Raw genomic sequence first — 14,062 nt, forward strand, 5'->3', positions numbered from 1 at the left:
AAAAAAAAAAAAAAAAAGAGACGGGGGGGGGTCTCACTATGTTACCCAGGCTGGTCTTGAACTCCTGGGCTCAAGTGATCCTCCTGCCTCGGCCTCGCAAAGTGCTGGGATTACAGACGTGAGCCACTGCATCCAGTCCCTGTTGCTCTCTATTTGCCCTTGTATTCTTACAAATGTGAAACTGTGTTCAAAAGCCTGCGTGCCCCAAGTCCAACGCTTTATAAATTACTTCAGCTCTGTTTATTATAGAGACTCTAAGGAAAAATGTGTTAACTGCATTAAACGGGGGAAATTATGTGTTAAAGTGGTATTTCAGTCTTTACAAATACACAATACAAGGAAAAACTGTTTAACAGCGCTATTCAAAGCTGGCTTAGGGGATACCGGAGATCCTTATCATTGGAGGTGCTCAATCATGGTCCAGCTGCTTAGTGGAATTCAAACACTCGATGGAAATTAGCACAGATGACCTTTAAGATATTTTCCCATTTTAAGCTACTAGGATTCTTGTATCATGGCCACAAAGCTGCTCATTCTAAACCTCCACTTCCCTAAGGTTTGCTTTCCTACTCTTCCTTTCTTATTTTGCTTCCCCTCCTGTCTCTTACCATTGAAACTGTAGTTATCTTAACAGTTTTCCTCTTTTGCCTTTCTTTGCTCTTATCTCACTAGTCTCCCATTCTTGCTAGCGTTCAGCAGGAGTTTAATTTTTTTTTTTTTTTTTCAGACAAGGTCTTGCTCTGCCACCCAGGCTGGAGAGCAGTGGTGAGATTTTGGCTCACTGCAACCTCTATCTCTCGGATTCAAGTGACTCTCCTACCTCAGCCTCCCAAGTAGCTGGGATTACAGGCACGTGCTATCACCCCTGGCTAGTTTTAGTAGGTTGGTGCAAAAGTAATTGGGGTTTTTGCCATTAAAAGTAATTTTTTTGTAGAAATGGGGTTTCACCATGTTGGCCAGGCTGGTCTCAAACTATTGACTTCAAGTGATTTGCCCACCTTGGCCTCTCAAAGTGCTGGGATGAGAAGCATGAGTCACCACACCCTGCAGGGAGTTTAAATCTTGATTGTAACTAATTCAAATCATTTTCTTCTGAGACAGAAAAAAGGCACCAAGAAATAAGGAATGGAGGGGAGACCAGGTGAGAGGAAACAGAAAGAGTTGGGTAAAAACTAGTAATTACAAGAAGTATATCAATACTGATTAATAAAAAAACATTTTTAAACAAATGGTAAGAACAGCCAAAGCACATATAGTTCTGTATGCATGCTGTGAAGTTTGTTACTATATGTGAAATTCAAAAATAAAACAGTTTTAGCCAGGCATGGTGGCTCATGCCTGTCATCTCACCACTTTGGGAGGCCTTGGTAGCAGAAGGATCTCCCAAGGCCAGGAGTTCAAGGCCAGCCTGGGCAACATAGTGAGATGCTGTCTCTATAAAATTTTTAAATATATTTGAAAAAATAGTTTTAGGCCTCAGGTAAATAGTGCTCACCAGGAAGAAACAAAGGAACAATTTTTTTTTCTGATTTTACTAGATTGTATTTTTTTGTGTGTTTTTGAAACACTCTAAATATTCTAGCGGGATTCGGAAAATTATTCACTATAAAACATTATAAAATACATTTTATTCTATGCATATGTTTTATATCCTTGTTGAAAATGCATTTGACTTGACTGCAACTATAGCAAATATACGTCAAGAAAGAAACAAAAAAATTAAATGTCACACTTCATTTACTAAGCTTCTATGAGGAGGAACAAACTCATGTTATACTTCCAAAAACTAATATCTATACACAGAAATTTCAAAGAATTATCAGTAGGAAAGGACACTCACCTTGGCTTTATTCTTGAAGATAGACCCAGGTAATTTGTCATAGTGGAGGTGAGTTGCCAAAATCCTTGGTGATGGAAAGCCTTTCATTCTCTTAAAAATATACACAAAAAGGTGAAAATGTGCATGTGTGTGTGTGTGTGTGTGTGTGTTGAATGACTCCTAGGTTTGGTATCTAAATGACAATTTCCAGCACTACTGTCACTATATCTTCTCCTCCTCCTTCAATTTTTCTTTCTTTCTTTTTTTTGAAACAGAGTCTCACTCTGTCTCCCAGGCTGGAGTGCAGCGGTGCGATCTCAGCTCACTGCAACCTCCACCTTCCAGGTTCAAGCAATTCTCCTTTCTCAGCCTCCCGAGTAGCTGGGATTACAGGTATCCACCACCACGACCAGCTAATTTTTGTATTTTTAGTAGAACAGGGTTTCGCCATGTTGGCCAGGCTGGTCTGAAACTCCTTACCTCAGGGGATCTGCTCGCCTCAGCCTCCCAAAGTGCTGGGATTACAGGCGTAAGCCACCACGCCTGGCCAATTTTTCTTTATTTCTGTTTTCTTACTTTGTGGAGATGAGGAATGAAGAATCATAGATAAACAAACAATTAAAATATTCTTGAATTTCTTTGTTGTACCCTGCTTACCATTTCCCAATCATTTTTGTAATTTTTAAAAAAATTACCTTTTCCCACAATCGTATCAAATCCCTTTTATTCAAGACCACTCATAATCTGAAATATACACTTTCAGCCAGGCACAGTGGCCCATGCCGGTAATCCCAGCACTTTGGGAGGCCGAGGTGGGCGGATCACGAGGTCAGGAGATCGAGACCATCCTGGCTAACACGGTGAAACCCCATCTCTACTAAAAACGTAAAAAATTAGCTGGGCGTGGTAGTGGGCACCTGTAGTCCCAGTTACTCAGGAGGCTGAGGCAGGACAATGGTGTGAACCCAGGAGGCAGAACTTGTAGTGAACCAAGATTGTGCCACTGTACTCCAGCCTGGGCGACAAAGCAGGACTCTGTCTCCAAAAAAAAAAAAAAAAAAAAAAAAAAGGAAATATACACTTTCACTTAATTTGGATCTCTTCTATATTCAAGGTCTTTAACAGAAATAGTGAAGTCTTTCCACAGTTCCTGCAAATCCATTTTTAACATTTAAATCTTTCTGTTTAACCAGCTAAAACTCTAGGCAATAAAATATCTCAATGGAACCTGAAAGTGCAGAGTTACTTAAATGTCTGAGAAATGTTTTATGAGAGAAATATATTGTCAGTATATGGACTAAGGTGATTGATTCTTTTTTTGTAATCTATTTCTATAGATAATTTTGAAGATAAAATTATCTATTTAATCTGCCAGGATTAAGGGTTTTCACTTACAATCAGACCATTAGTATATGTTATGCAGGGAAGTAAAGCTTCAAGTTTTTAGTCCCACATCTGTAGAGGTCACTCACTGCTTGGTTGCAGCTACAATATAACTACTCATTGTAAGTGATAAAAGGATATTCAGATGTTTGTAGCCAATTGTTCTGTAAAAACTTAGTGGAGGCCGGGCATCCTGACCAGCATGGTGAAACCCCGTCTCTACTAAAAATACAAAAAATTAGCTGGGTGTGGCGGCGTTTGCCTGTAGTCCCAGCTACTCAGGAGGCTGAGGCAGGAGAATCACTTGAACCCGGGAGGCAGAGGTTGCAGTGAGTTGAGATCGCACCACTGCACTCCAGCCTGGGCAACACAGTGAGACTCCATCTAAAAAAAGAAAAAAAAAAAAAAACTTAGTGGAGATCTCAACTCAAGCAAGGGGACAAAAAATGAAATTCTAAAAATAAAACACACTTTAAATCAATGATATGGGCCCAAGTGGTGACTAGCAGTGTAAAATCTCATTTACATCAAACTGTACTTTTTTTTTTTTTTTTTGAGACGGGAGTCTGGCTCTGTAGCCCAGGCTGGAGTGCAGTGGCTGGATCTCAGCTCACTGCAAGCTCCGCCTCCCGGGTTTACGCCATTCTCCTGCCTCAGCCTCCCGAGTAGCTGGGACTACAGGCGCCCGCCACCTCGCCCGGCTAGTTTTTTTGCATTATTTTAGTAGAGACGAGGTTTCACCGTGTTAGCCAGGATGGTCTCGATCTCCTGACCTCGTGATCCGCCCATCTCGGCCTCCCAAAGTGCTGGGATTACAGGCTTGAGCCACCGCGCCCGGCCTCAAACTGTACTTTTAAACATTTGAAGCATTTTCATACTCATTCATACTCATTCACAACAATCCTCTCAGGTAGATATTGTAACCCCCATTTTAGAGATTAAGAACAGGCTTTGAGGTTTTAAGCACTTTGTGCAAAATTGTACAGGTGATTATTTTCAGATTAAGTTATAGAGTGTGGTTTCCACGAAACTTCATGGCCAAAAATCATGTACAGACACATGAGAAATGGTAAAGTTACTAAAAGGATTAGAAAAGCACCCAAGGGAAAAATGGAAGTCAATTGTAATAAAATTAGATAGCTACATAATATATACTACTATGTTCATTAAAATGTATAATATAGCCCAAGTGTGAGCAAAGACTAGATACCTTATTTAAGGAAAAATATGTATTCCAGAAAAGTTCTCTAGATACCTTATGTAAGGAAAAATATGTATTCCAGAAAAGCTCTCTGTAAAGCAAATAATTGTTAAGTGAAGTTCATTTCACTGATTTCCATTTAAAAATAAAGGGCATATTGGCCAAGCGTGGTGGCTCACGCCTGTAATCCCAGCACTTTAGGAGGCTGTGGGGGGGGATCACTTGAGGTCAGGAGTTCGAGAGTAGCCTGTCCAATGTGATGAAACCCTGTCTCTACTAAAAATACAAAAAATTAGCCAGTCGTGGTGGTGCACAACTGTAATCCCAGCTACTCGGGAGGCTGAGGCAGGAAAATCGCTTGAACCTAGGAGGTGGAGGTTGCAGTGAGAGGAGATTGCACCATTGCACTCCAGCCTGAGTTACAGAGTGAGACTCCATTTCACACACACAGAGAGAGAGAGAGAGAGAGAAAATGAAATCTGGATAAATGTTGGCATCATTTCTAAAGATGATGTTAAACACTCTCCTTAGTAAAAGGTTATGCAAAGACCTGGACAGGGGAAGTCTATGGGGCTTTTCCTTATTTCCTACCTAGGACAAAGCTTCTTACTGCCCCTGTTGGCCCATCCTAGGTTCCTGGGCCCATCTTGGCTGAGCCTTCATCAGGTTTGCTTTGGCCCAAGTGACCCTCTCTGGTCTATTTTTGCCGACCAGATCCAGGACTCGGCACTTACCCCCAAACCACTCTCCTCTGAGTCCCTGAACACCTATCTCCTTTACCATGTATTTTTGTGCTACTTTGGCCTAATCCTTGGAAATGGACTTCCTTCCACCTAGGTTCCAACTTTCAAGTTTGTATTTGTCATCATGCCACCGTCTTAGTCACCTTCCAGAAGCTGTTCCCTAAGTCCCAATCCAGTGGCTTTATGCTTAGTAACTGAGTTCTGTCTGCCTGTTGGGAGTCTTGCTGGTGAACATTTCTGAAAGTTTTACTGAGACTGTGGTTCCCCCTTGAATACAGCCTTCGCTTCCCAGCTGCATTCTGGTGTGTCTAGGAGTGGGGAGGGGCTGTCTTCCATGTCCTTTTTCTGTCCAAGCACTGAAGTCCCGAGGCAGATCCTCCTCCCACTCCTTTCTTGCCTTCCCTGGGCAGGGAGTAGAACATCCTATCTCTCACCCAAGTCCCAGTTAGTTGTATTGGAAAGGTAAGTAATAACAGCTAGGGTGACCTGTTATCCCCTTCACACACATCAGTGGCTTATTCTCTTAGCTAATGCTTGATTTCTTCCCGTCCCTTACACACACACGAATCATAACTGAGATAGGGAAATCAAAAATCACTGGGCGCGGTGGCTCATGCCCATAATCTCAGCACTTTGAGAGGCCAAAGTGGGAGGATCACTTGAGCCCAGGAGTTCATTACCAGCCTGGCAATGAAATGAAACCCTGTCTCTATAAAAAAAATTTAAAAATATTAGCCAGGTGTACTGGCATGTGCCTGTAGTCCCAACTACTCAGTAGGGTGAAGCAGGAGGATCGCTTAGGCCCAGGAGGTCAAGGCTGCAGTGAGCCATGATCATACCACTGCACTACAGCCTGGGCAATGAAATGAGACTCCATTTCAAAAAAAAAAAAAAAAAAATCATGCCTTACTAGGAAAAGACTGGTGATTCCTACTACCATCCTGCACAGGTCCATGTCTTCAGAGATGAGGCTTTTCTGTTCATTTCCTGAGGTTTCTCAGCTTACTTTCCCCCTACTTAAAATAAAAAGAACAAAAACAGGCTGGCTATACAGTATAGTTGTTAAAAGCTCAAACTAGAAAACAGGTTCGAATCTTGGCTCTATCATTTATTAGTCCCTTGACATTGGGCAAGTCCCTAGCAGTTCTATCTTTTGTGAAATGGTAATAAGGTTATTTTTCAAAAAATGAGATGATACCTGAACAGTGCTGAGGATATGGTAGGCACACAGTAAATTGTGATAATTATTAGTATTGCACTTTCTAAACTGAAAACTAAAGAATCTCCAAACTGGAAGAAATCTTTCTATGATAATTTGCTGTAAAGTTAAAGGCTGTTTGTACTAACCTGATATTTATCTGAATCCCCACATTCAAGAACTGGGAATTCTGGATATTCATACTTTTTTTTAGAAACAGCAAATATTAATTCATGGACAATGTGGAGAATCCAGTTTGAACCTATCAGAAAAATCAGAGAATAAAAACTCATTACAGAGTCTTGATGTAACAAAAGCACATTATTTTAGCATATACATGATAAAAATTAAAATCTACAACCATTCCCTGATGTGTATATTTAGTTCTTCTGTGTTTGAAATAACTTGGGCTATGGAAACAAATGGTTTGATGGAAAACAGCATTAACCTATAATTATATAAAATTCAACTTATTTCTCAGATGTCTCCTTTAACAAGGGACAATGCTTCATTTCGAATCTAGAATATGTTTCTTATAGAACAATGTTACGTTATAGAAAGTTTATTATAAGTTATTTATATTATTTTACATTAAATTAATATGTATTTTCTACAGGAATCTATAAGTTTGATTTTATGAAAATAGCATCAGTTAAGAAAAAACATATTAAATGAGGTTGGCTTTAATAAACAACAGTAAAAAGAATCAAAAGGAAATGGTAGAAAGCAGGATAATTTAGATTCTTCAAGTTTTATTTTCCATTGATGAAGGATCTTTGTAAAAGTGATTGGAGAAACTGACGGAGCAGTATTTGATCCTGAAAAATAATTTGTAACATGGAAATCATCATGTAAAGTATAGAAGTGGCTGTGCTTTTGTCCAGCCAGAAATCAAGACAAAATCACTGCTACTGTCACTTCTCCTTGCCAACTGGATTTTCCCACATTCATGCAACTCCCTTCCAGGCCCGTCAACCATCCCCTTCCGCTCTCCATCCTCCATAATGGCCTTTCCGCACAGAGCTCTTCCTTCAGACACTGGGATTTTTTAATCTAGCAATTCTATGTACTGATTATATAACCTACGTACTTAACCACAGCGGCCCTCCTCCTCACTGACGCTCAGTCAGATTCCTGCAATGAGGAACCGCCTTCGTCCCACCTTTGTCTCACACCCTCCCCAACCTACTCACTATGAGAAGTGTGCTTGTAGGAAACGACTTGTTATTTACCGCACTTTGGATAAGATGCTAGCACGATGTCATCATGTCTGGCTTCGAATGTGTCCAGCGCTTGGAAAGTTTCTGAGGTGCACATGGTGATGGGGTAAGGAATCCCCTGATAGGTGAAAAATAAGCGAGAAAGTGCAGTTGCTTTAGATTTTTCTAAAGCTTCATCAATGTACTCAATAAATTTGGATTTATCAGCCATGGTAGCTCCCTACAAATGAACCTGCTCTGTGGCTGTCCAGGGGGAGTGATTGCTTTTAATGGAGTTGGGCAGGGGCTGGAATAAAGGGCTCCTCCCAGGTACATGAAAAAGAAATCATTTAATTCTCATCCACCCTCCCTCAACTTTTGCATATCCTCCTGGCAAAAGCTAAACCACAGGTGCAAAACAGGCTGATGATCAGGGAATATTACCCCAAGGGTTGATTACATAACCATTTAGGCAATCTGCCCAGTGAAAGTAAGAATGGGATATCCTAATAGAAGAAAATATATATTAAATATTTAACAAATAGGTATTGAATCAGGCACGCAATTTTTCTCTTAGAAATTCACAGAATGAAATCTCAGTTCTCTCCTGGGTTGATACATTTTTACACATATCCTATGTGGTGTGAAAGGAAGCAATGGGATTGTGAGGTAATTTGGTGGGGTGGAAAAGAGACCAAATTTGGGGGCCGTCTTGGGCACTCTCATTTACTGGCTCAATAGATTTACAAGTCTAAAGACCTGAGTTTGAACCTTGACTCTACCATTTACTAGTTGTGTTACTCTGAGCTAATGATAATATATCTCTAAAAGTTTATGTAAAATTGTTAACAGTGGAAATGTATCTGAGTTTTCCCATACGGGTCTACAGTAACCTCAATTCTTGCCTCCTCAGAAGAAAGAACTGACTGAGGGTATAAGGCAGAAAAAGAGACTGATGCAAGTTTCAGAGCAGGAGTGGAAGTTTACTAAAAGCTTTAGAGCAGGAAAGAAAGGAAAGTACACTTAGAAGAGATCCAAGTGGGTGACTTGAAGAGCAAGTACAATGTTTAACCTTGATGCTAGGCCTTCACAGGCTGGCCCACTTCCGGTATCTCACACCCCTTTCCCATGATTCTTCCCTTAGAGTGGGCTGCCCTCCTTACCCTCAGGAAGTGAGCATGTGCAGTGTGTTTAGGAAGCTGTACGCATGCCCATCTGAGGCTTTCTTCCCTTTTCTAGTGTAGCGCCCCCAGAAGGTCAGACTATGTCATTGTGTCTCTTAATGTGCATGCTGGGGAAGTTGCTTCTCCCTGGCACATTTCCTAGGGTAGAGTCTTTCTGTAGCAGTCTTTTTCCTTTGGATAAGTTGGCTCATACTTCCCATCTCCCAGCAGCTTGGTGTGGCCCTGTGGCTAAAACAGGAAGTTGATGGCTCTCCAATCTTCTTTAGTCCCTTCCCCATACCTGGAAGGCAGATACTGTGTTGACAAGTCAGATTTGCTAATTTGGAGGAAAGCAGCACTGAGGAAATCTGGCTCACCAGATGGCCTTGAGAAACAGAGCCACCCTCCCACGACTCAAACTGTATAACAAGCCTCCTTCTGACCCGTATGTGAAAGAGCATAATTGTTCATCTTGTTTGAGCCACTGAATTATTGGAGTCTCAACAATTACAATTATAATTACTCAAAAGTTATAGCAGTTTAGCCTATATCCTATCTGGTACATTTTCTGGGTCAAAACTTACGCTTTGGCCTCTTGATAAGTCAAATATCTATAAACATAGACTATATATTTCTTCTTATTTCTCTCCCATTCTCTTCCCCACATCTTTCTTCTTACCCTTCTTCCATTTTCCAAAGGTAATTTTTTTCACTGTATTTACCTTTCTCTTAACCAATGTTAACCAGTTAAGAAGATGACTTTTAGTTATGCTTAGTTACCTGGCTGTACCATCATTCATGTATCAGTTAAAAGGATAGCTAACATTATTGAGTACTTGCATGTACCACATCCCCTTCCAAATTGCTAAGATTACAGGAATGATTTGATGTAATTTCCTAACAGCCTTATGAAACGGGTGTTGCTTTGCTACCTTTTGCAGTTAGGTTAATTGAGGCCACAGTGGCTAAGTGACTTCTAGAGGACAAGAGGTGAGGGTTGGTGGGAGAAAAAGCAGGTTTTATTCAGAGAGCCAGCAAACAGAGAAGATGGTGAACTAGTGTTCTAAAGTACCACCTTAAATTTTAATATTGACCATAGGTTTTTTAAGGGGGAAATGCATGGCAGACATGTGGGAGTGGTACAGGATGCAGGGTCTGTATGTCTTGTTTCAATGGCTATCTTGGGTAATTGCCTGTTTGGAGGTCTGGTTGGCATTATCTTGATTTCAGCCCAATGGTAGTGGAGAAAATGTTGCGACTCCCCTTAAGCACGAGTGGATTCTGCAGTTGGGGCTCTGCATCTGGTTTGTTTTAAGATTAGCTTCTGGAATTTTTTAACCAAGAAAACAATTAGATAAACATGCATTGTCAGAGGAGAATGTCTAGAGAGGGAGGGAATGAAGGAGTAAGAGGGCAGGAAAAGGAAGTGAGTGATTAAAAAATATTTTAAAAGCTGAGGTTCCTGGTTACAGTTGCAGAGTCAGGCTTTGGAGGGGCTAGGATTGGAATGCAGGCAGTACAGCTAAGTTCAGGCAGAAAGACACTTACCATGAGATCTCAGAGGGCACAGGTTTAATTGTTAGTGCCAGTGAATTCTTTGGTGCTTCTTTACCTGCTATGAGAAACAAGGTCATGGGAATTTTTCACTGCAAAAAAAAAAAAAAAAAAAAAATCTTATTTTCTGCGGAGAGAGATTTTTATGACCACAAGGGCAATAAATATCCTGGGTTCTAGTGACACAGGATGGCACATCCCCGCCTGGGCCCGGCTTGGCCTGGTGCCTCAGCCTGACTGTGTCCCCTCATTCAGTCCCCTGCCTACTCAGGCCCATGGCTCCAGGGCTGGCCCAGCCTGGCTGCTGCTTTCCATTGTGTGGGGTGGCTGCAGGCAGGAGCAGCAGGTGGAGGGCCACAGTGTTACAGCCTTTTTTGTTCCCACATTTGGAGGATCCCAAGTTCTTGTCCTGCATCCAAGAAGAATGAGGTTATGCTGTAAACTGAAGAGTGAGAAGGGCAAAGAAGAGTTTTATTGAGCAACGGAACAGCTCTCAGCAGAGAGGGGACTCGAAGAGGGTGGTCCACCACCCTAAGGCAGGTAGTCCTCCTTAGCCTGAAGGTGGGTACGAAAAAAACTGTAATACTGTATCCCCTGCCCTCCACTGGTGTAGGGCAGCCACCCCACATGAAGGAAGGAGTGGCAGGGCCAGGCCAGCCCAGGAGCAGCAGGCTGGAGTGGGGCAATGGGACTAAAAGAGCTGTTCGCATGCTGTAACACCCCCTCTGGGGGTTGGGGTTGCTGACATCCCTGTTTGAGTGTCACCATGTTCCCCTCATCCAGACACCATTTGCCCAAGGTGGAAGCAGGTTGTGGCATCACTGGCCCAGCTGCGGGCTGAGTGTGGATCCCGCCGCAAGCACTGGATCTGGGTGGGAGCGCAAGTGAAGTGCAGCTGGGTGGGCTGGGTGCCTCCTGCAGTGGGCCCAGGGCCTGGGCAGGGGAGTTGCCAGTCTTAGAGGTTTCTGGCTGGCTAAGCAGTCAAGAAAAAACCTGCATCACTAAAACATTTTATCTAATAACAGCATTTTGGGACAAACAGTATATTCTCTCTCTCTCTCTCTCTCTCTGTGTATATATATATATCAATTGTAAGATGCATTCCTATTTCTGAAATGTAAACATACGGAAACAAGTACATCTTGGAATTGAGGAAATTCTCTATGTCAACAGAAAGTGAGAGGCAGGTGGTGGATGTGTAAGAGTAGTTTTTTATCTCCATTTTACAGAGGGAAAAGAACTGACCAGAGAGGGTTCCTAGCTAGGCACTGGTATCCAGGTTTCATTATGTAGATGAATATTTATTTTTTAAAGAAGCAGTATATGAAAAGGTAAAATCAGAATATCTGAATATCTTAGTATTTTTATATTTCTATACATCACTCCCACTTGAAGGCCTTCTTGCCTTACATAATAATGCGATATTAGCTGTAGTTGCGAAGGTATATTTAAGATTTTCACTCCCCAAAAAAGAAAAGAGGAGCAGGACTGAACTCCTTGCCAATCTGCTTAGTGAGATTACCCTTACATTACAAAGAGTCTGTTTCCCTCTGGTCAGGTAGAATTTAAGACGTTGATTCAAACATGGTTGTTGTTGGCTTGCTTCTTAGTGAGTAAAACACTTAAAAAGACAATGGGTTGGATCTTGTTCCGACACTAATGCCTGTAATTATAGGAGGATTTAGGAGGCTCTTTGGGATTGGTAATGTGAACTCTGATTCTTAGTTTGCCTAGGCTTAGGTCAACCTGCTAACCTTACAATTCTACATACTCAACACTCAGTTGTCTGGAAAGCATAATGGAGGGAAACAGCATGAATAATTACAGAATAATCTGTATCATGTGATATATTTGTACTGTCATACCTATGAGTGCCAGTGGGTCTCATGTTGTATGAAGTCCTAGCTTCCTATTCAGCTCGTTGTGTCTTATCCATATTGGAGATAAATTACTGCTGACCTGTCAGGCTTTGCCAGCTGTGGCCTGGCTCATGCCCCAGAGGCAGCTGCATGGGAGGCTTATTTCAAGTTTCTTTCTGGCTGGGTGTAGTGGCTCATGCCTGTAATACCAGCACTTCAGGAGGCTGAGGCAGGCAGATTGCTTGAGCTCAGGAGTTTGAGACCAGCCTGGCCAATATGGTGAAACTCTGTCTCTACTTAAAAAAAAAAAAAAAAAAAAAAAAAAAAAAAAAAAATTAGCCGAGTGTGGTGGTGCATGCCTGTAGTCCCTACTACCTGGGAGGTTGAGGCATGAGAATCGCTTGAACCAGGGAGGCAGGGATTGTAGTGAGCTGAGATTGTGTCACTGCACTCCAGCCTGGGTGATAGAGTGAGACTCTGTCTCAAAAAATAATAATAATAAAATGAAGTTTATTTCCTTGGCATTAAAGACACCATGCCCTCTTACTTTCTTTTCCTTTGTTTTTTCCAGTCTATAGACATATACAAAAAAAGAAGAAGAAGAAGAACAAGAAGGAGGAGGAGGAGGAGGAGGAGGAGAAAATGTGGAAAGAAATGTCTAGGCTTTAAGGTGAAGATGGGAGAACGTACAGCAAACCTAGTACATATTTGTTAAAGTGGAGGTCCCTAAGGCCACTACAGAAGACTGGGATTTTAGCCTGCTTCTGTGCTTTGGAGAGAACTAGCACATCTTTCTAGTCATTTGCATTCCTCTGTCAGAATTAGTAAACCAGGCTAGGACCAGGAAGGTACTGTCGCTAAAGGACCCTTGGTAAAAGTTTCTGCTGGAGTCTACACTTTTCCTGCTCTAAACCTTGTGGCCAAAATGTGTCTTATCTCAAAATGTGTTTGTGAAATCTATAGTGTGGTTCAGAGTGTATAAGAAATATTTATGGAGATGTCAAGCTTTGTGCAATACTGTTATTAGTTTATATATATTTTCCTGCAGAAATCATAACATTTCTATACAATTATTTTAGTCTTTCTTACAATTTCTGTTTTTTTTTTTTTTTTTTGTGAAGGCAATTTTATAACTATATTTGATGTAGTTGAATATCCAGTGGTTAGTTCTCATCCACATTGACTGTCTGTAGATTTTTTTTTCCAAGACAAAGCCTTTCTCTGTCACCCAGCCTGGAGTGCAGTGGTGTGATCTCAGCTAATTTTTTGTATTTTTAGTAGAGATGGGGTTTCACCATATAGGCCAAGCTGGTCTTGAACTCCTGACCTCAGGTGATCCGCCTGTCTTGGCCTCCCAAAGTGCTGGAGTTACAGGCATGAGCCACCGTGCCTGATTGACTGTCTGTAGATTTTTGAAAGTGGTAACAGAGTACAGAGCTTATTTGGTGAATCTTCATCCTCATTACATCCTCTGGACAACTGCAAGTGGATACGGTATGGGACATTCCTTACATTCCTTATTCCTTTGGCAAAGACAACTTTATTGAGCCTGGTATCAATGCACACATCTGGAGTCCCCATCTCCTTCATGGCAAAATGTTCAGATCTCTTTGAGTGTCTGAGGGCATACTTCTTGAAGCCCACTCCATACACGCGCTTGTGAATGTCAGTGTATTCTCGGGTCATCACATCATTGATGGCAGAATGGTCCATTTTCTTCTTGCCACTGTTCTTTGCAGGAGCCACTCTGCCAGGCCCAAGTTGGTAAAACTTGTTATCATTTCTTTAAGCTTTTTTCCCCTCTTCTTTTTTCAGTCTTCCTTCCTTCCTTCCTTCCCTCCCTCCCCCCCTTCCCTCTTTCCCTCCTTCCCTCCTTCCCTCCTTCCCTCCTTCCCCCCTTCCTTCCTTCCTTCCTTCCTTCCTTCCTTCCTTCCTTCCTTCCT

At 41.8% G+C, this 14,062-nt stretch overlaps 1 protein-coding gene across 3 annotated transcripts in view; it reads right to left on the reverse strand.

The window, feature by feature from the left end:
• Positions 1-14,062, reverse strand: part of SULT6B1 (sulfotransferase family 6B member 1) — a 33,738-nt gene that overhangs the window by 16,148 nt on the left and 3,528 nt on the right. For 2 of the 3 annotated variants that reach the window (XM_023216338.1, XM_023216337.1), the window contains exons 2-4: positions 7,577-7,682; positions 6,494-6,606; positions 1,841-1,930 (exon numbers count right to left, since the gene is read on the reverse strand). In XM_023216338.1, the coding sequence (XP_023072106.1) occupies positions 1,841-1,930; positions 6,494-6,606; positions 7,577-7,661 (288 nt within the window). In that variant the 5' untranslated portion in view covers positions 7,662-7,682. Of the gene's footprint in view, positions 1-1,840; positions 1,931-6,493; positions 6,607-7,576; positions 7,776-14,062 lie in introns of those variants that run through there. The other variant, XM_023216336.1, reaches the window with a different exon arrangement.

The sequence above is a fragment of the Piliocolobus tephrosceles genome, chromosome 15, assembly GCF_002776525.5.
Source record: "Piliocolobus tephrosceles isolate RC106 chromosome 15, ASM277652v3, whole genome shotgun sequence".
NCBI classification, from domain to species: domain Eukaryota; kingdom Metazoa; phylum Chordata; class Mammalia; order Primates; family Cercopithecidae; genus Piliocolobus; species Piliocolobus tephrosceles.